At 30.5% G+C, this 23989-nt stretch overlaps 1 protein-coding gene across 2 annotated transcripts; it reads left to right on the top strand.

Annotated features, from left to right (window-relative positions):
* LOC107436138 (peritrophin-1) lies at nucleotides 1–23728 on the top strand. 2 transcript variants are annotated; one of them, XM_043043711.2, is made up of 3 exons: nucleotides 1–161; nucleotides 18296–18505; nucleotides 23484–23728. In XM_043043711.2, exons 1-3 carry the CDS (start codon nucleotides 110–112, stop codon nucleotides 23711–23713), a joined length of 492 nt encoding a protein of 163 aa, XP_042899645.1. In that variant the 5' UTR covers nucleotides 1–109; the 3' UTR covers nucleotides 23714–23728. The 2 variants fall into 2 exon arrangements, with proteins under 2 accessions (XP_042899645.1, XP_042899646.1); XM_043043712.1 differs by lacking the exon at nucleotides 1–161 and adding an exon at nucleotides 14628–14812.
* The last annotated feature ends 261 nt before the right edge of the window (nucleotides 23729–23989 follow it).

Below are 23989 nucleotides of genomic sequence, written 5' to 3'. Positions count from 1 at the left end.
GAAAAGAATGATAAAATCCTTTCATTTGTTGATAATCCTTTAAAGCACTTTGTGTTAAGAAAAGGATTTCCTAGCTGTTGTGTTGAAAAATAATTGGTGTCTATGTGAAATGATGAAAAAACTGCATATTGCAGTTTTTATTTTAGGAAGTTTTATAAACGGTAAGTAAAAATTGCATCATATGTGTAGCCGGAACTTGTTATAAAAATAACTACGAAATTGCATCATGAATATAATTTTTGATTATTGATATCTAATTTAATAAATGAATCTGAAATAAAAATTACTTTTTAAGCCAGTTAACATAAATATATTCACTTCGTTTGTATAGAAAAATTTTAAAATTACTTTTGCTCAAAACAATTGACTAAATACAAATAAGGAACAAAATTAGTTTTCTTCAAAAAGTAAATAAAACTATTAAAATTTAAAAATCAATTTTAAATAATTTAATGTTAGATATAAAACAAATTTACAATTCAGTTGCTTATTAAATAAACGAATTCTTATCAATTTTCACCTCATTGATAAGATATGGAGACTTAAACTTTGTTTTTTTTTCCTCAATTTTTTATAATCAGTCATTGATATCAAAAATAGACATTTAATCTTGCCGGATGCAACTTTCAAGATAATATGCAAGTGTATTTTAAATACATAATCAAATATAACTTAAAACCTCAACCATTAAAGTTATAAGAACTCAGAAAAAGTTATGCTGTAATTTAAAAAATATTTAAAACAATAAAAATGTCAGCAGAACTTTAAATCAACGTTCAATTTTCGATAATACATGTCAAAAACTAAACCTTACTACAACTATACCTTATTACAATTTATACCTTATTACAATTTATACCCTATTACAATTTATACTTATTCATATATACACTCTTACTGCATTTATTCCTACTTTAATTGTTACAGTAGTGTCTACTGTTTTGTATTATCATAAAATAATTCTTAAAATTTTAAAAGAATGAAGTACGTAGAATAAATGTCTGAAACTGCTTGATTTCTAACGGATATTAAATTTCCATTAAATGTTCTATTTCTATTCCATTTACATTTAAATGAAATCAGGGTTAAGAACAAATAAGATCAGCGTGAATTTATTTGATCCAGGAATTTCGTGTAAAACTGATGCTTTTATAAAGTTTAAAGAATTTTGTTTTTGACAAATATGTATTGTATTATAAATATATATAATTCTAAATATATAATATTTTAAATATATGTTATTCTAAACATGTATTCTATTTTAACTGTATTATTTAGAAACAAAATCAGTTTGGATCGAGACAGCGTACTCTATCCAAACTATTCTATTTACATCGATAAATACTTGTAGTTAGAGAGTTAAGATACGTGTTGTTAGATGTTAGATAATACTTGTCGTTGCACTGAGCTCTTTCTACGCGGCGGTTACAAACTTAGAGAAGAGGTAAACAAAGGATTGAAATTTTGCGAACCATAAATGTCATCGTACGTCGTAAAAGCGCCTTCTCCTTAACGCAAGACTTTTCATGCGCATTTGAAACGTTACTTTTATTTATCTAAACTGTATTTTCGTCAATTTTACATTATTGTTAAATATTATATTTTAACGCTGCTTTTCGGAGCTCTGCCGCCAAGGACAATAAAAAAAAACATATTTTAAGTATCTTACACTTGGAGTAAAGCTATGATTTTAAACTATATATATAATCTTACAGTGAAGAATTATCTGGGTTTTAGAGCAAACAAATAACTTAAATATTTAAAAGTTATTAAACTTTATTGAAAATTGTCAATTTGGCGACATTTTTCCATCTAGATGAAAATTGTCAAAATCATTGTCTCTCAGTTTTTGCAAATTTTTGCGAGCCCAGATAATGAAGCATTGGAGTGAGTTTTTAAATATTTTATAACCGTCGTTGAACAGCAGACCCAATTTTTGGGTTTAAGACTACAAATGTTCAACTCTGCAGCCATGTAATTTTGAACCCAATCCGAAAGACAAGGGAACTCCAGTTAATTTGCTTTCGTGGAGGATTTTTTGATGGAGCTAATCATCATTTGCGTTACATGGAAAAGAAGACCATGAAAACCTGCCCTGGTTAGATTGACAAGGGGACTAACCCATGATCCGTCTACCACTGAAGATATTCTACGTCAGCACTGTGGTCGGTACAAGCTGGTTATGGAATTCCTATCGACCAGCCGTTGCTGGGATTCGAACCTGGCTCACCTCTTTGGAGGGCGAACGCTCTATCTCCTGAGCCATCACGGCTCAGTTTTTAAATATTAAAAAATTAGACCACTAGCACTTTTCATTTTCACAAAACAAGGGCTTTTCTCCTTATTGACGTTTTGTGCCATTTTCAAAGTAAACGTAGACAGCGCTGACCTTAGATAAACTAAATATGGCCTAATGGTCATGAGTAACAGTTGCAAATTCACAGCAGTTATAAAAATAGGATTAGTCGCAAAAAAGCATTATTTCATATTACTGCGTAGCCTTAAAAAAATAGCCTTAATAGGATCATAAATTGCTGTTTCATCGCATATTAATGATTTGGTGATCATTTTGGCGATAACAAGAATTTGTCACCAAATCATACTGTGATAAAATAGCTATTTTTGGGTCTAAATAAATGCAATTTTCCAAAATAATTTAAAAAAACGTAGAATTAAGATAATGTAAGATAATTCAGATATATAAAAGTACTATTTCAATGGCCAGTCCTAAATGATAAGAATGCTACGAGGTTGGTTTACAATTCTGAATCATTATGAAACCGCTTCTTTCCGCAATCACTGTCATCCCTCTCATGTCTGTTTGCTGATAACTCAAAATAAATTCTAGTGATCAACCCTATATGAAGAACGAACGGTTATCCAGCAAGTAAATTTATAATGGATGATAAATACGTGTTAGAACATGTAGAATTTTCTTGAATTTGTAGAATTTTTTCAAGATAATACTCTGCAAATTCAATAATTGATACAAGAATTTTCAAAAATTTCATTTCCTTCAAAAAGTAATGTGCAGCAGTGGTCGTAATGGGGGCAAAGTTCGAAGCGGGGGGAAATTGACTCAATCACACAAAAAATGTATTAAAATATTAACTTTTGTTACGTTTTCCTTAGCCTTGTTTTCTTTTTACATAGGTGTAAAATGATCAAATATTTAAACAGCAAATTAATTTTAGTTCAAAACACTAAATATAGTTTATAACGCTGCCACCAATTTCCAAAAACAAAAAAATCCCTTTACTTTAGAAGCTCAGATAGTATATTGCCATGATTATATTACGATAAAAATAGCTATTTTTGGTGCTATTTAAATGCAATTGTTGAAATATTTCCCAGAAAATTTTGAATTGACATAAAATAAGATAATTTAGATAAATAAAATTGTATTTTTACGGTCAGACCGAAAATGCTAAGTATGACACGAGGCTGCTATTCAACTCTAAATCTTTATTATGCGCCATACCTTTCCTCAAGTTCGTAACCACTGTGATAATTTACCCTGTACAAGTCCTTTTTCTGATAATTCGAAATAAAATAGATAATATGTATAGTGTTATGAGGTAATTAAAAGTAAAAAGGAGGTGTTTAAAATATATAAATAACTCAATACATGAAATACTTCATCTAAAACTGGAGCACAATATGTTTGTATTATATTATTTTCAAGCGTTAATTTCCCTTCTCTTGATTACGTGTTATTTTCACAAAATGTAAATTACTTTTCTGGTTGAAAAATATTTTACTAATGACTCAACTGAGAAAGAATCTTTCTAAACACTCATTATTTCAAATTTATTTCTTCATTTTTACAATGCCGGGTTCGTTGTCTTTGTAACTGTGGCAACACCTAAACAAGCTCTAATTGACGTAACTATTTTTTCCTACTCAAAAATTATTTTCTATATTAACCAGATTCTGTTTTGTTCTTAAACTTTTGACCGTTTATGCTATATCTAGAAAGAAACGAAACGGTTTTATAATATCTCAAAAAAATAAAAGATACAAATTCTGGCATTTTTCATAATAAATACTTCATTCTGAACTTTATTTCTCACAGACTATTCATCCAGTGACTCATCAAGGTGTTTAGTTACATGAATGCAGGGTGTTTAACAATTTCTACCATTAACATATGCTTTTTGGATCTTTGGGCATAAAAAATCTATACACATTTAAGAGTTGTAAATTAATGTTAAAAATCAATAAGAAATGCTCCTAAACTATAACCAATCGTTATTAATCGAGGTCAAGGTAGGGGAAAGCAATAACGATTAAAGTTAAAAATAAAAAAAGTCAACTTGTCTGGTTTAATATAAGACGAATCACCTTTCATTACGAATCGCCTTTAAGGCTCAAACTCATAATATATCTGTTTTCTTAAATATACTGATTTTGAATTATTCTCCCTTTTAATATCATTGGCCCAATAATAATTTAAAGAAATCTCATTTAAATTGTCATTCTTCTTCAGTTAAATATTAGACCCCAATGTAGAGTGCGCAAAAAATAAACTGACCACCCAGAATAACTTTATCGAATCTTCACATTCTAGGACTCAATCTTAATGTTTCGGGGGGTGACCTCAAATATGCAAATTAATTAGGGCAGACGATACTTTAAATTACGAAATCAGACGCAAAAACATACTTTCTCTGAATAAACACACCCTTTTTTTCGACTTATTCGTTTTTTTACCCCCAAAATCTGCCATCTGAAAAATATGGTCCTAGTAGTTTAGTCAGACGAGTGGTTCAAAGTTTGAACCCCTCAATGTTAATTTTACTTTTTGCGAAAACCAGCATATCTCGAGAACCTTTTAAGCAAATTGAAAAAATTTTGCACACAATTATTAAATTCATTTGTCCAAAGTTAACTTCAAGCAAAAAGTAATTTAGCAAATATTTATTATTTCATTTAATTCTAGCCGTAAAGATTTTGAAATGTAAGGCATATCATTTTGTTTACATCATTTTAAGGAATGTAATTTTACATGACAAAAAAAAAACAAAATTTGAGCAAAATCGGTCGAATAGTGCCTGAGAAATCGAATTTTAAAATTATCTTATACTTAAAATTCAATTTCTAAGGATGAATTCGATCGATTTTGCTCAACTTTTTTTTGTCACATAAAATTACATTCTTTAAAACGATTTAAAAAAACTTTTATACCTTATATTTCAAAATCTTTTCGATCAGTATTAAATGAAATATTAAAAAATAACAAATATTTACAGAAATTAATTTTCTGCAAAACATTATCTTTGGATAAATGAATTTTATAACTGTGCGCAAAAATTTTTCAATTCGTTTAAAAAGTTGTCTACATGGTGATTTGCACAAAAATTAAAATTAACGTTAAGGGGTCCAAACTTTGAACCTGACCAAGCTATTAGAACCATATTGCCCAGATTGCGGCCATTGATTTTAGGGGTAAAACATCTGAATCCGTCGAGAAAAAAAAGGTATGTTTATTCAGAAAAATACGTTTTTTGTGTCTAATTTCATAGCTCAACGTATCATCTGCACTAATTAGCATAGTTGAGTTTTTTTTGCGTACTCTGCATAATTTTTGACATTCGCTGGCTAGAAGTCTAAAACACACTATCAGTAATAAATTTTCTTCGCCTTCAAAATTGTTTTTGGTTTTTATTTTGTTCATGAAATAAAATCTGAAACCATTTCGCAGTAAAATACCACATGATATTAAAAAGTAAAAACTTTTCAAAAACAAATACACTTTTTTCTAAATTAGTTTCTATATTAAATTTTATATTAGTTTCCATATTAGTTCTGCATTTATAATTTATTCACCATGTTTACTGATCAAAGAATAAAACATAATAACTATAAATAAAGCACGATAATGATAAGTAAAAGCGTTTTTAAGTTTCATATTGTTCCCAACCACGAAATTAGTTTAATCTTATCTAAAATGTATAGAAATTCCAGCGATTAACCCCGTATGAAGAAGATACTCAGAAAATTTATTATAGACTGTAAATATTTGTTAAAACTTGCAAAATTCCCGTTTTTCAAATACCACTCTATAGTTAAAATACCTGAAAACTACGAATTTTCATGCTTATATTTTCTTTAAAAAAATATGTATTTGTGGTCAAAAGTGTTTTAAAATATTCATTTATGTTTTAGTTTTGTTACCCTTTTTTCCATTTACATTGATGTAAAATACTCATATTTAAAAAACATTCGTTCAAAAATCTGTAAATATAATTCATAACGCACCCATGATTTTTTAAAACATTAGCTTAGAAGTGACGCCCGCTAGCTAAGTGATAGCGCTTCAGCTCTACTACCACAGGTCCTAGGTTCGATCCTCGGACTGGGTGAGGTTGAATAAGCCTTTCATCCTTTCAGTGGGTCTATAAAATGATTACCAAGCATGCTTGGAGACTAAACGCTGGGGTTTCTGCGTTCAGTTGACAGCCGGAACATCTGCTCATGCACCCCAGAGCCCAAGCTCAAGAAAACTGAGATGGGAGCAGTAGGCCTTGGCCCTCTATGGGCTGTTGTGCCACTGAGTTCAGTTGATGAGTAATAATGACTCTCTTGAATAAAAATATTCCAAAATAGTTTTTCAGAGATTCAGATTTAATTAAACATTTTTAAACTCACTGCAAGGACATTTTTAAACAAATAACTGAGATTAATAGTTTATAACTACTTTGCGAACATTCAGTTTTAAAGTTTCAATTCCATTCAAGTGTTTTAGAATGTCGTTTCAAGTTTCTAAACCAGCAATAACTTTGCCTCTAATTATCTGAAAATTAGAAAAGAATATTTTTTTTAAAAAAATATATAAATAAATTATTAATTGATAATTATAGAAAAATCTGTCATCTTAAAGCAGGCAGTCATTTTAGCTTAAATTTCCTTTTAGATTACTGAAAGTTCATGGGAATCCTGTTTCATTCTAATTAATTCTTTTTCTAAAATTGCGTAAATATCAATTGTAACTTTTATCATTATTGTGTCAATATTTTGCATCCATATCAATTGTATATCAATTGTATTGACTTATGATTTTTATTTTTACGACAAAATTTTTTCAATTCTATTACAGTATATAAAAATTTATAAAATGAATTTCAAAAATTTACAAAAGTATCTTTTAAAAACTTAATTCTTCAATCACCCTTTAATGTTTGTTATTTTAAGTAAATTAAAAATAAAACATGCATTTTGTTTTAGTTTTATGACATGAGTCAAAATGGGAGTGTGTATTTATTACTCACATAATTACTGAATAATTAATGTCCATACAAAAATGAACATTTCCCAAAGTTCAAGTTCACTAAAAACCATTATAATCCAAGGAAACTTTTACTCATTAGCTATTATTACGCATCCATTTGTTACGTATCCATGTTTAAAATTGTCAGAATAAGAAATAAAATTTTCAATGGCGTTCAAATGTTTGTTTCCTCAATTTCACTTTAAATCTAATTTTGTAAACTATTGAAGACTTTTTGGTATTTACTATTTCTCGATAAAAACAATAATATACGTATTATTAAGAACGTTTTGAATGCAGTATTCCACAAAATCCTAAGGTTCCTTCGAACAAGGTTCCAAAAGTTAGGATATTTTTAACCAGTAATAATCATTAATCCGATTAAAAAATTCATTCACTTCGAAAATATTTGGGTTTTTTTAATTTCAATATTTATATAAACGTTTTTTAATTTCAAATCAGCTTCGTTTCTTCTCATTCACTTCTGGCAAGTCTTGGAAATGGGCACTTGTTTCTGAAGTGCTTGAAACATGTCCACTATTATTTTCTGTTTATATACTTTTGAAGCGGATAAAGTTTTTATCAGTTAATACCCTACCACTTCAGTTTCTTGGGATTATTAATTTAGTAATGATTATATTTATATCCAATCAATAACTTGTAATCTAATGTTCCAGTTGTTTATATAAACTTATTTAATACAAATGTATAAAAGAAGCGAAATTTATTTTTTTAAAACAGTTATAGATTTTAAACAGTTATAGATTCAAAGCAATTATTGATTTACAACAATTATTGATTTATAACAATTATTGATTTACAACAATTATTGATTTACAACAATTATTGATTTACAACAACTATTGATTTAAACCAACTATTGATTTAAACCAACTATTGATTTAAACCAACTATCGATTTAAACCAACTATTGATTTAAACCAACTATTGATTTAAACCAGTTATTGAATTATACCAGTTATTGATTTAAACCAATTATTCATTTAAACCAATTATTCATTTAAAACAATTATTCATTAGTTTGTTAGCATGTTTATATAGAATTTGTTGATTTAAATTGCGGCTTGCTTAATACCTTACATTTCAGTTTGAGAATTAAAATCATTCTCTTCGTTGCCGTAAGCATATTCCAATAAAATAGAAACGTCACACTTAAACATTCTAAAGCAAATAAATTTTAATAGAATGCAATTCGGAATAAGCATAAGTAGATTTGAGCAATAAGGTAAGAATGCTATAATATCACTCATTATACAAGGTGTTCCGTAATTATTGTTCTTAATATACATATTTGGAATCCTCTCCAAAAGTATGGTTAAAATACGCTTGTTAGAGTTCAAATTAGTATTTAAGTGTGGAAAATAAAAATTTTATCAAATCTGTCGCATCACTGTTGAGGAAGGCGGGTTTAAACAAAAACAAAACCAGTTTGATTAAATTGTGAAAATTTATGTTCGAATAATCACCCCTAGTCTCCTATCAGATTTTTGTTTTATTACAAAGTCAGAGGGTCTAATATTGATTTTATAAGTGTCGGTAAATTTTAATTGATTAAGAATGATAAAATAAAACAGATTTTTATCTTGACTATTTCATAATAAAACTAATAACTAAGGTAAACGTTGGTCGTAAATTTTAAAAACTCTTAATATTTCCAAACTATAATTTAAGCAAATATTCTTTCCGGATCTGTAGGCGTTAGACTGAGAAAGATCTAAATAATAAGATTACCATAAATCCTTTTATCTAGAAATAAAAGGAAAAACAAACTTCAAGGTTTATTTACCTCCCTATCAGCAATATTAGCGGTTGAACATTTTTAATTTATCTCTAGTTTACACCTCAGGAATAAAGCAATCAGAAATTTATCACCTCAACCACGTTTTCTTCTAAAAAATTACTTCTGTCGCAGTCTGTGTATGTTGTAACTAACTTAAAAACAATTCTGAAAGTAGTTTGACACCCGTACTATTGATGTAAACTGTAACCTTTGTTTAAAAAGCTTTTATAAACATTCTAATTTAATCTAAATCTCTTAAAAAAAGATCTTGCTTTCAACAAAACTTTCCAATTTGATTTACCTTAACCATTTAACGCAGATCGAACACCGGGACCCTATGTATTTTTTCCTGATGCTCTAATTGCATGCAAAAATTTATTTTGGTATTTTTTAATTATAAAAAAACAGTCTTACAGTTACTTAAAGAATCTGTTAAATTACCAGAATTATATTTGTACTAAAATATAAAGTCCAAAAAATGCAAGTTTCATTTTTTTGTTCATTTATATTAAATAATGTAGCACTAATTTATTTTTTAAATTAAAAAAAAATTCAAAGATGAATAACTTTTTCTTAGATGTAAATAATTTAAACCAATTATGGGTTTACGGCTACTAATGTTAAACTCCGTAACCTTGTACTTTTGAACCAATCCAGAAGACAAAGAAACTCCTTAATCAATATCCCCAGAGGTATTGTTTGTTATGGGAACATGGAGGACGTTGTGACTCGACAGATTTAAAGTGCATCAGTCACCATTTACTACACGGGGAGTCTTCAGCCGGGGGGGATCAAACTCGCGACCTCTTGGACATAAGCCCAGTTCCCTACCAACCAGGCTATCCCGACCCAGATGTAAATAATTGTAAATAAGTGCAATTTAACAATAACAATTATTGCTTTGAAATGCTCCGTGCGTGGAGGATTTTACCTTTAAAACAGGAGGAAAACACCACTGTTTCATGCTGTATTTCATAAGCATAAATTATTAAAATGCTAAATATAATATTTATCTCTTATTTTGACCTAAATTAATACAAAATAATAAAAAAAGTGAAAATGATAAGGATTTTAATTTTTAGAAATGGCGGTATTAGTTTTAAAAATTTATGTATTAAACACACAGTTAGCTGAATAAAATTAAAATATCTTCTTAGAGATTTATTAAACGATTTATAGTCAATCAAATAATTAAATTTAATTGCGTAATGTAATGGTAGAAAAATGAGCGATATGAAGTTTTAAATATTTGTAACAAGTTTGCACCAGTTCATAAATAAGCTTAATTTCAAGAAATTACACTTTACATTTTTTTTTCAAGTTAAAATGATAACTAGCAAATTTAAATACAAAAAAATCCCAGACATTTGACGAACTGTAACTTTTTTTAAAATATTGAATAAATCAAAATTTTCTTGATGAAACCCTGCTTCCTGTTCCGAGGAACAATATTGACGTTGGAACAAATTTGCTGAAATCAGACAAGTGCATATAACATTACAACCCATTAGTGCAGTATTTTAGAGATTTCAAATCATATTTTTTATAAAAACCTTTTACTAGAAAAAAGTGTTAGTGGCTTTCAGTTGATTTTACTGTTTCATTAAAGTAGCTAAGTTTTGTCCCATTGGAAGCATTCAAAAATTTTCAAAGCAGCTAAATGTTATTTAGTCCTAAAAATATTGAATTCTTAAATTTTTCAAATTCCTTATCATAATTATTCAATAGCAAGTCCCTAAAACATTAAAAAAAATGAAGTGCTACAAAGACATTTCTCCACAACTCAAATGATATATTGATTTTGCGAAATTAAAAAAATGTCTGAAAATTATTTCTGAATACATAATACATGCTGAAGTGCTCAAAGTTTCTCTACCTATGTGTGATAATAATAATAATTATATATGTATATATTATTATTATCTAGATTTTAAAAGCAAACTAAGAGCTTAACGGATTTATACTTTTACACTATTTGCGTTTTTTAATGTTTTGCGTACATATAATTGTCATAAAATAAAGAAATAAAAAATCTTCATTTAAATTGCTAATTTAAGATTTTTTTTTGTACTCACTTTGTCATCTAGTTCGTGATAATTGATCGTGATTGGTCTTCTGTCGACAAACACTTATATAACTTAACTTGTAAATATTTATCAGTTACTCTGCAGCAAAAGTTTTAAGTGACAAGTTCATAAATTTCACTGTCATAGTTTCTGTTACTAATAATACTTTCTCGTTTATTTTTTTTCCTGTGTTAACAATCGCTAAGCAAGACGCGTCATTGATCTAGTACGGAGAACGTAATCAGCCAATAACTAAAATATACGAATTGCCCATACTAGTGAAAACCACAAGGTGCTGATTGATTGATTTATTGATACAACATACATTTGTAGGTTTGTGTGCTCAATTAAGGCTTATAAACCTTTGTATAGTAGAAGATCGTTGTTGTTGTTCATTTACGTCGCACTAGAGCCGCACAATGGGCTATTGGTGACGGTCTGGGAAAAATCCCTGAGGAGGATCCGAAGACATGCCATTACAATTTTGGTCCTCTGCATAGAGGATGGTACCCTCGCTTCGGTAGACCGACGACTTGCACGCAAAATCGAACACTTTACGGTAGAACAGTTTAACGAGGATGAATACCACACACCCTATGTCCCTACGCTGACTGATCCAAGTAGTCACCCACCCACACTCTGACCGCAGCCAGTGATGCTTGTTTTCGGTTATCTGCTGGGCACCGTGTCTTAACGATCAGTCCACTGCGGGACTGTATAGTAGAAGAAAAGATAGCACAATACAGAAAAAGGACAGCACGGAAATACATCCAGGGTAACAGCGGGATTCGAACTCGCTACCTCCACACTACACATAGTGTTAAACCCCGGGACAGCTGTGCTTTAGATAGACACCATACTACAAATGTGTATAAGTAAGAAATAAAGAATGATAAACCGGATAATTGTCTAACTTAATAAATCAGTCATGTTATTTAGAATTCAAAGTTATCGAAACCAAGATGTTCTTCATCATAGTTCAAGACCTATTTTATCAGATAATCAAGCAGTAATGTCACGCAACTGAAAAACACAAAGGAATCAATACAAAGATATTTAACGTGACATTAATTAAAACGGAATACAATTTGACAATCTAGCATTTGCTCTACAGTGCACGATCGTAAAGACACTGTTCCCAGTCGAACACCAAAATCAAGCATAACTGGCTGTAATCAGTATGCGAGTGAGTTACCCCTAGTCGAGGATCTAACCCGGACCCTCCCTACCGGAGTCCGATTCTCTAATCACTGGATCATCACGGATCCATTTAAAAAAAATTAAAAAAAGAAGGCAACAACTTCTTAACTGAATCTGCTGTACTGTACCTTGAATGATATATACAAACAGATGGTTCAAACAATCAATTCCCCACAGTACTGGCCAATAATCCCTGATCCGATTGCACTCTCTTCGAATATGTTTTAGATGGTAAGTACTTTATTAGCGTCGCACTAGAGCTGCACAATGGGCAATTCGTGAGTATCTGAGAAACATCCCTGACGATGATCCGAAGATATGCCTTCACAATTTTGATCCTCTGCAGAGGGAATGGCTCCCCTGCTTTGGTAGCGCAACGACCTGCGCGTGAAGTCGAGCACTTTACGATAAAACAGTTTAAGGAGGCACGATACCGCACAAACTCGGTCCCTACTCAGACTGATCAAAGTGGTCACCCACTCGCACACTGACCGCAGCCAGTCATACTTGACTTCGGTGCTCTACTGGGAACCACGTCTTTACGATCAGTCCATTGCGGGAAGAATATGTCTTGGAATCCACTCTAAAGAAATATCACTGGAGCTTTCAGACCCGTGAATGATCACACACTTTTGAGCGATTTAGAAGCGTGGAGCGATTGATTGATTTGTTCATTTACGTCGCACTAGAGCTGCACAATGGGCTATTGGCGATTGTCTGGGAAACATCCCTGAGGATGATCCGAAGACATGCCATCACAATTTTGATCCTCTGCAGAGGGGATGGCTCCCCCGCTTCGATAGCCGAACGACCTGTACGCGAAGTCGAGCACTTTACGGTAGAATAGTTTAACGAGGACCAATACCGCACACCCTCGGTCCCTACGCAGACTGATCCAAGTAGTCACCCACCCACACACTGACCGCAGTTAGTGATGCTTGACTTCGGTGATCTGCTGGGAACCGTGTCTTAACGATCAGTCCACTGCGGGACAGAAGCGGGGAGCGAAGATTGGATGACCATTACCACTATCTGTTTTATGGTCTAAATTAGGGTTGTATTGTGTACATATGCATTATTACTGAGAATCAATTTCAAACCTTCAACAAGAATCTATTAGCCACGTTTTGGTGCGACATTAACAAAAAAATCAAACAGATTATACGTGATAAAGGGATTTATGTTCATATATGCATATACAGGCTTCAAATGTCAATTCAATAACCAACATATAAGCCCTTGCTAAATGGGGAAATATGTAGCGCAAATTAGGAGAGCAAAAAGATACATTAAAGGTTACGATAGGTTCCGCTTACGGTTTAACGTTACGGTAAGATTCGAACTTGTTGACTTCTCATTTCAGAGCGTTTGTCATCAGGATTAAACTCTTTGGATGTGGAAGCTCCTTAAATTGCCTGGTTGTAAAGTGATAAAAATTACTTCGCTTAATTACTTTTTACCCTCACTGGACTGATCGTAAAGACACGGTTTCCAATAGAACACCGAAGTCAAGGATCACTGGCTCTGGTCAGTAAGCAGGTGGGTGACCACTTTGATCAGTCTACGTAGGGACCGAGAGTGGGCGGTATCGATTTTCGTCGAACTGTTTTATCGTAAAGTGCTCGACTTGGAGAGCGGATCGTTGGACTACCAAAGCGGAGGAGCCATCCCCTCTGCAGAGGATCAACATTTTGATGGCAAGTCTTCGGTTCATACTCCGGGTTGTTTCCCAGACCGTCACCAATAGCCTATTGTGCTGCTCTAATGCGACGTAAATGAAATACCTACCACCTATTTTTTGTTGTTGTTGTAGTTCATTTACGTCGCACTAGAGCGGCTCAATGACATATTGGCGACGGTTTGGGAAACATCCCTGTGGATGTTTCCGAAGACATGCTATCACAATTTTGATCCTCTGCAGCCCTCTGCAGAGGATCAAAATTGTGATAGCATGTCTTTTAAAGCAAAATTGTGACACCCTCGCTTCGGTAGCCCGACGAACTGCAAGCGAAATCGAGCATTTTACGGTAGAACAGTTTAACGAGGACCAATGCCGCACGCCCTCAATCCCTACGCAGACTGATCCAAGTGGTCACCCACCCGCACACTGACCGCAGCCAGTGATGCTTGACTTCGGTAACATGCTGCGAACCGTGTCTTAACGATCAGTCCACTGCGGGAACCTACCTATTTTTAATAATTAAAGTGTTACATTTTCTGACAGAATGCAGCTCCACCTAATATCAGTTAGAAAGTTACTTCATGTAACTTTTTACTGTTTAAGCGTTAATTTATTATTATCTTTTATGTTTGTTTTTAACTCCTGAGTTTTGCCAGTTGGTACTTTTCCTTTCACGTATGCACGTAGCTGAGAATTTAGTTCTTCCAAAATTATATCGTCAGAAAATGATTAGTTTACATAATACACAGTAAACAGCATGTTGTATTTTGTCGTATTTTGGGGATTGCTTCAAGGTTTGAAATGTTTATAAAAAATAGCTTTAAGTGTCTTTACTTCATTGCTTTCATTTAAGATTAAATTAAATATCGCATCTTATGTGCGTTGTTTTTGAACTATTATTTTAAACTATTATTTATGTAATTAAATAAATACAAATTCATTTATAAAACTTTAATCTTAACTGTTCATTTATCTTGAAGCACTTTTTAATTCTTCTTTTAATCTTATTTTCATAAATACGTTGTTGTAATGTTTCTAAAACCATCCATATAGTGAAAACCTTTACCACCTATGAAAAGAAAAATAAACTCTTGAACACTTTTAAAGCATTATGCCTCACAATTAATGTATCTCGTTTTCTAGATTATATTTCCCACTCATTCTGTGAATCAAATATTAGTAAATTTTTAAAAATAAATTCCCGATTAGAAAAAAAACACTGTAATCATATCTGTTATTTCATTAACTTTACTTTGGTTTAGGATGTTATAAATTTGCATTTGAAGTTATCTGATCATATAGAAGTGTTTTTAATGATCTTTTGAATAATTGTGCCATGCTGTATGTTATGATATTTAAGATAAACTAAATACAATCTATAAACAATGTCAATGTGACTTTTACAGAAATCCTGCATGGTTGTAAGAGGTATTTTCACATTTAAATTAATGATTTCAAATTTTAAGCTGATCTTTTTTTCTAATCAAATATTTTATCTATTGCTACATTATCTTATCAGCTGTCTTATCTGCTGCTATTTAGAAATTGTTCGATGTTTATTGCTGTTTTATTACAGTTATTTATTATTGCTTTGCATTATAATTTTAGTATGAATGTAATTTCAAGAATCGCTGAGAGAAATAAAGCAATATCTTTTTATTTGCAATTTTTGTATTTGATATATTTAAACTAAAGCTATATAATTTTTTCAACAATCAAAATAATATTTAATATTTGTCTACTTGTTTAAAATTGATAACTTTTTCATTGCAGTTTTATATTTTTTGTATGAAAATGGCTTAAAATTTTAATGTTAGTAAGATCTCAAAACCGAAAAGTACCTTTCCGCTGAGGAATTTTTACTTCTATAATATTTGATGTGTTCGTAACATTTTCGTGTGTTTATAAGTTTGCAAATTTTCAAGGAAACTGTTCTGAAACAATGTGCAGATATTTAAAATCGAGCACCTTTTATTAATACAAAGAGTATAAATAGACAATAATAAAAAAATAAAACTTTATACTTTTCTTATTAGAAACTAAAAAAAAATTATTAAATAAAAAGATTAATATTATTTCTTAAATTTTATTTTTGTCGGTAATATTTAATACGAGGAATCTACATTTGAAAATTGATGTTATAGTTTCTGTGAAATAAAAATTTAAAAACTAAATCCAAATTAACGGCTAAGGAAATTTTTAGTAATTATTACTCAATATCTATGAAACCAATAACTTCAAATTTTTATATTCTAAGATATAAATTTTGTAGCATAATATATAGTTTAAAAATTCCACTAATTTTCTTTATTGCTTTTGATTTACTGTAGCTGAGTTCTATAAAATTACCACTGTTCGCTTCGGAGATATAATGAGTTAGTCACATATTTTTTATGCCTAACTTAATATTTATTACTATTTATTTTTATAATGTGTTAATGGAGTGGACTTCTTATGTAAATATGACACTCATTTCTGATTTAGACAACCCAGGTCCTTCCCATGCTGCTCTTAGGACAGTGATAGTCAAGTGGCTAAATTATAGGACTAAGGTCCGTAGGGGATATGGTTCAATCCTTAAGCACACAGAGTACATACGATATACGTGCTCGAAATATCTGTGGAATCGAAGATCCTGTGATCGATCCCAGAGTAATTTCATGGGTACAGGGATCTGGAGAAAATTTCCTTCCCCTTCAAATCTATGCTTAAATTGGGGAAGCGCCCTCACTAATGAGATCCTCTCTGCAGAGGATCAAAATTGTGATGTTATGTCTTCGGGTCATCCTCAGACTGGTTTTCCAAACTGTCGCCAATAGCCCATTGTGCAGCTTTAGTGCAGCGTAAGTTACTCACTGATGTTGCTCTTAGACCACAGTGCTTATGAAAAATCTCTCTAAAGATTGATAAGTTATGGATCAAAATAACACTTCCTTCAGAACAACCACGAGAGATTTTCGTGCATTTTTTAATGAAACGCAAATGTAGTTTCTTATGAAAAGTTATCTTCAAAAAAGGTTCATTCCAATACTGATCTCTGAACCATCAGTTCATCCGCCACCTTGATTCAGTTTATAATTAATTATAAGAAAGGTTGCAATTTTGTAAGACTTCACATTCGCTAAATGAAAATTCTTCAACTACATGGCTGAAATAAATTATGCGTGTTACAATATCATATCAATATATCATAGGAAACTGCGATATACCCACTACAACAATGTATTGCTTTTACAATTAATGCTATGTGAGATTTAATGTCTTATTCTAATCCTTTTGAAAAGTTATAAAATAGAAGTGCTGTTTAAAAGTAGAAAATGGTTTGTTTTTTTAAATTTTTGTCAATTATTTATTTATAGAAATGAGTTGTCCTAAATACGAAAAACATGAATTTTTAAATATTTGGATATTATTTAAAATTAGCATTCAGAACACACACATATATATGTACAATTGATAATTTAAAGAAAATAATCATAAATTATCAGAAATATTACTTTAAAATGATATTATACTTATATCGTTATTCTTTTAAAATTGTTTGGATATATGTTTCGAATTGTTAAGTACGCAGATTTACTAAAAAGTTAAAAATGCATATATGACTATAATAAAATATTTTATTGTGGAATTGCAAATCCGTGATTATACGACAATTTAGAGTTTTCGACGAGAAATACATATATTCAAGATAATATATAGCACCGAAATTCGATTTTTAATATGCTGGTAGAGGAATAAGGTGCTATTCGATAGTTGTCTAGCAATACACAGAATAAACTTATTGTTTGTGAATATGCATTTTAACAAAAAAAAATTTCTTTAATTTAATAAATTAATCCTAATAAAATTAAACGTTTAATTTTCAGTTTTAAGTTTCTCAGTTATTTATTACTAAAAAGAGTTTAAAAATTACTAATTAGAATTTAAACCTCGTGGAAAGCAGCAGTTAAACATAGATTCCTCATCCCCGTTGTCTGTCACATTTGCATTTCATTTCCCTTTTGATTTTTACAACATACTTAATTTTGCTTATCATATGATTACATAAAATTGAGAACGCTCCCTTTGTTTCACATTAGCCGCTTCTGCTTTTTACGCCATAAAACTCTACTTTCAACCCATCAACTATTTTTCCAAAAGATAAAAAAACAGTTATATCTTAAAAGCTGATAAATCTAAGATGTATTTCTTTCATAACAATGATTCTTAACCTCATCTTAGCGCTAAATTTCTTACATTATAAAATGTTATATAGCAATTTTTTCGTATTTTAGCATTTTCAACTGTTGAAGGAGCAACAACTAATCCTTGTGAGGGTAAAGAAGGTTGCATCATCCCAAATCCAGAGGTTGATGATTGTACCTCATACATTCGATGTGCCAAAGATACCTCCTATGAAGTGTTAACCTGCTCAACTGGACTTCTCTTTAATGCCTTAAAGAGAACATGTGACTACAACACAAGTGTTAACTGCCCCGCTGAAGGTTCGAATGATTTAATTACTATTTATTAACTGAAATCCTTTACTCGAAATATTGTTTTGTACATTCTAAAGTGAAATGAACTCTTAATTTCAAGGTGTGGTTTCATAGCGAAATGTAAATAATATTCTGCAAGTGGTGGAATAGGAACAGAGTAATATATCACATTTTAAAATTATTTTGATGAGAGTTTTTGATGAAGAACATGTTATCTAAGGAAATAAGATGGGTTTATGTGTTGTAATTCTAGCTAACGGAATTCCTAAGACCTGCAAAGTATCGATCTGGAAATGATACTACTGAAAAGTTTGTTCCGTTTGAGATATGTCATTTCATTTCGGATACATTCTTTAAATAGTTCATTTATCTTGGCTAGCAGATTAAAGGCTAGACCATGCCACAAGTTCTTTCGTTAGCATTACATACAATCGCGTTAGGGGAAGTTTATGGTTGGTGAGGGGAAAACTTATCACCAATGATGGTTACTCATGACAATAATTACTTCCCGTATAGATGAACTTATAGAGAATATATAGTATTCTTACGATGGATAGACCATATAGACTGATTTTAAATATGGCCTAAAATAAATAGTCTTCTGCCCATGTTAGAACTATTCCTCTTTTTATATGACATATTTCAGTTGAATATAATTCAAAATCAGCAGCAAAATTATTCTGCAAACAGTGAGTATGTGACGGAAATAATAAAAGAATAAATATACTAGTTCGGTCAATGTACACAAAATCAAGAGCACATTTAGTAGTTAAGTTAAGAGTTAAGTTAAGAGTTTAGTAGTTAAGAGTTTAAAGTTTAGAGGATACTTTGATTATAGCAACTGAAAGTATTTGCCGCGATATTGAAATTTTTTAATTTATAATTTTCCATTGATAGAAATTTATACTATCGAAATAATTAACTTTCTATACATAGAAAATTATATCCTTGTTTATCTTCTATACTTTATGAAACTTGTTTGTTTAAAACTGCGATTGAATTTAAAAAAATTACAGCTGAACACATTTATTTTACATTTAAAAACTACTCCAACATTAAAGTTTTTTTTTAATTTTAATTCGATGACTATTAATTTTTCGGTGACAATGAAGAAGAAATATTTGATTTCAATCTGTAAAACTAATCATTATCGCATAAAAAGAAATTCGATGATGGAATGTTTAAATTTACACCAAAATTGATGCAAGCGTGTCTTTCAACAAAACTTATGGAAATTCTAAGACGTAACACAAAAGTCGAGACTTCGCTGAATAAAATTATTATCGACTAAATAAATATCAATTCTATGCAAAGAATAGCAAGCACATCTTGCGAAAACTTGTTCTGGTGTTAGGAGATAATTTCTAACTTTGGTATAATACATCAAAAGAAATAATACTTTATCGACTTCAATATGAAATGTATAAGAATCAATGCAATGAATTGCCATCGTTCAATAGCTTTTAAACTATCTGTTTTAACATTAATAAAGAAAGGTGATATGCGTATTGAATAGATCAATTTTAATATTCAGACTCAGGAAGTTCTGAAAATGTGTTGAAACTTAATTTCTTTAACATGGAGATATTAAAATGCATTTTGCAGAGGATGCTTAGGGAAACTACCAAATCTTTTTTCCAAAAATTAACTGAATGAACAAATATCACTAGTTTTATACAAAATGAATTGATTTCTTAACGAAAATAGACCGACATCCTTTTAACTTTGAACAATTATTTTGAATAAGAATTTAATAATTAGAAAAATAGTGACCATGTTTTCTTAATGCTGTTTTATTCAATCATGCAAAATTAAGCAATAGTTGACCTTATAAAAATTACCATGTTATTTTTACAAATTTCAAAAATGAGTTTCAAGCATAGCACTCAATAGAAATTTTATTGTTAACTGCGATGAAGCTTTTACCTAATATGGTTTTAAAAGTTCATTCAGGTCTAAGTAACGAACACATTTTCGTGGTGCACTAAAAAGTAGTGAATATAAAGTTACATTTTATCTAAAATCCATTTAATTATTAACAAAAGGGAATTGTACGAAACATAAGTAAATGGGCATTTCAGCTAGAAATATAAACATGTATAGTAAAATAGCTCATGTAAAGGTTCGTTCCCCCATAAAAACAGTTCTCAACAATGGGACGGATGGTGCCAAATTACTGTCAAGAAAATTTCATACTCTATGGAATTAATGTCGGGATATCTCACTGATCACTGCATCCTCTGAATATCTACGATTTCAATGTAATCCTCAACCAACTCATTAATATGTAGATGCGCGTTGTCATCGTATAAAAATGAATTAGAAATCACCTATGCATCTGAAATATTGTACACAGGGATCTAAGACGAAGTTCACAAAATAAAAAAAAACATTTCATAAATGATTCAAACAATTTCAGACTAAATTAAAGGTTTGACATTGTTTTATGCACTAAGAAATTATCAATATCGCGTAAAATACTTTCAGTTACGATATTCAAAGTATCCTCCAAATTTTGGTTTGCGAAACGTGCAATTTTGCGTTTATTGATCGAACTGGTATGTTTATTGTTTTATTATTTCAGTTTTGATGAAACGATAAGCTGAATAATTCATCGATAAATATACCCCACGAATTTTGCGCTATTACTTATCATGGAACCCAATAAAAAAATGCAATCCGAGTATGGAAAAAAAAGGAATCCAATTATGGTAAAATTATGGAATCCAATTATATATCATAAGATGCAATTTATATTCTATAGAATTTACTTCCTATGTAGTACTTGCTTAGTAAAATTTTTAAGTCCTGTTCAAAAACAAACTTAGTTAACTTTGTGTTAATCTTGAATCGCAATATATAAAATATGTAATAAAATGAACAACACCATGAATAAAATTAACAAAATTGAAAAAATGAAAAACCAATGCAATGCACTCCTAGTGATCAATTTATGAATGTGCTTCCCTGTACCCATTAATTATATTTACTTTACAATTTTGGAAATCTATACAAAGAGTTCCCAACCCTATGCCCACGTGCACCATGGAGCCCGTAAATTAGTTTTCTAGAAAATTCTAAATAAAATTATGAAACCAAATTATAAATTTACCTCGAAAAAATAAATATTGCACTAGTGATTGTTCTAGAAGGTACTCTTAAATACAGTAATGCTAAAGGACAGCGATCTCACTAGATATACCTTGATTTTACACTAAACGATAAAAAAGTAAAATCCGTACCACTTTAAGTTCTCGTCTACGAAGGAAAAAATTACATTACCTTGGAATGGAAGAAAAATGATCAAATCCTCTGAAAATCTCTAAAGCACCAAGTGCATCAGCATATATTTATTAAATGTGCATTCCTTAGTATACGATTGCAACATGTCACCGTTTTTATTAAAGGAAAATATTGGCATTAATTAAAAATTCAATTTATTTGTTTAAGCTTGCCTTTTTATTGCGACATCCTGTAATAATAGCACTGCGAAACAATTTGTTTTAATATTTATACAAATATTTGATTTTGCTTAAATTCGAATATGAGGATTTCAAATCTGAAATTAGTTTTAATCCCAAAGTTGCACATTTTTAGTCTATTTTTCGAATGAATGTACAAGTTAAAAGATTTTGTATATAACAGGAGGTGCATAAATGTTACAACTAACTTCTAGGAGAGTCAGGGAATATCATCAGGGGATAGCAAAATTGCCTAAAGTGTCGTAGTGGGTGGCTAAGGGCTCTTTTCCTTTACGACCTGTTCAATAGAACACAAAGAAACAGTTCATAATAGGGAAACTTCCCTTTTTAGCGAATGACACTTCCGGACAGGGATTTTTACTGTTTTAATTCAGATAATGTGCCCTAGCTCTTCTGGAAGTTTAACGCGACATTTGAGACCCCCTGTTATGTATAACGTTTTTAAACTTGTAGGGTAAACTAACCAGTAAAGGAACACTCAGTAAAGGAACACTTAATTTTGGTAATTTTTTAATGTTCTTTATGAATTTATAAGTCATACAAATATTCAAAAACAAGCCTATTCTTGAAATTATAACATATAAATACTTGGAAAATGTTAAATTATTTTTGTAATCATGAATTGAAAATTAAAGTGTTAACATATTAACACATACTGTTCATTAAATTGTAATCACATCTATGCCCAGTAAAGGAACATGCCTGTTCCCTCACTGGTTAGAAGCTGTTTTTCGTATTTTTAACATACTTTTGATGCGGAACATCACTAAAGGTACAAGAAAATTAAAGTTTATCTTTTATTTTCATTAACTTAGAAAAAAAACCAGTAAAGGAACACTTGTTCCTTCACTGGTTTTTCATCGTTTGGTGATCCAGTGAATAAACACCCCCTTATCTCAGTACTTTATTATGCTATGATGCTTAAAAAAAATAAAACGTAACTTCAATAACTATATTTTGAATTCTCTTTTTCACAGTGAGAAAAATAAAACTATTACATGCAATTAATTCCACTTCAAACATATAAATACAAACACTCACCTTATAATTTTTTCAAAGAAACAAGGTGTTGCAGAGATAATAACAAATTCAAAAATTTTTCCAGAGAAGTCTATTTGACCAGGTAATCCAAAACATTGCTAGATGACTTCCTATTGTTTGGCAGTAAGCTATTGTTACCAATCAATCTAAAGAAAAACTTTCAAATTCTTATTTTTAATGAATATATATGAAATGTTCCTTCACTGGGTAGTGTTCCTTCACTGGTTGGTTTACCCTATATTTCGACAAAAAATAAACTAAAAAACGTCATTTGAAAAAAAGGAGCTTGGAGAAAGAAACAGGTTGCAGATTTCATATCTGCGAAACAAAAGGATCTAAGATCTGTTACGAAAAAAATCTCATACAACAGAAAACAAAAAAATTGTTCCTCAGTGTCATTCGCTGATAGGGGAGTGAATATTTTCACATGAAAAGCTTTTAGAATGATTTTTTTTTTCCAGATGTACCACCGGAAGAAACTGAAAATCGAATCAGCATCCCATCCAGCGATGTTCAATGTGAAACGGACACGTGCACCTGCGTATATCCCAGTGAACACAGTTGTTCAGAATATTACCGCTGTGAAAATGGAATTGCATATAAAGAAGAGTGCCCTAAAGGTCTCAATATGAACAAGCAGAAACTGACCTGCGATTATGAAGAAAATGTCGATTGTTGTAAGTATTTTTAGTATACTGTAAGAGCATCATTTTTATTTGCTCTAAGTGTATTAAGAGCTGAGAATAAAAAATTAGAATAACAAACTAGAATAATAAATAATAGCTTTGCGAAAGAATTATCTTAATTTTTGTTAATTTTTTAAGAAAGCTACACACGTTTTTTGACAAAAAAATTAAATTAAAAAAATATTTGAAAAAAATTTGTACTTTTACTTCAAATTTATTTTTTAATGGCGGGCACTTGGGGGTTGTCCCATTCGCCACAGAAATGCCAGAACTGCTACTCT

Source organism: Parasteatoda tepidariorum, chromosome 1, assembly GCF_043381705.1.
Source record: "Parasteatoda tepidariorum isolate YZ-2023 chromosome 1, CAS_Ptep_4.0, whole genome shotgun sequence".
Taxonomy (NCBI): domain Eukaryota; kingdom Metazoa; phylum Arthropoda; class Arachnida; order Araneae; family Theridiidae; genus Parasteatoda; species Parasteatoda tepidariorum.
This window is presented reverse-complemented; position numbering and strand designations above follow the sequence as displayed.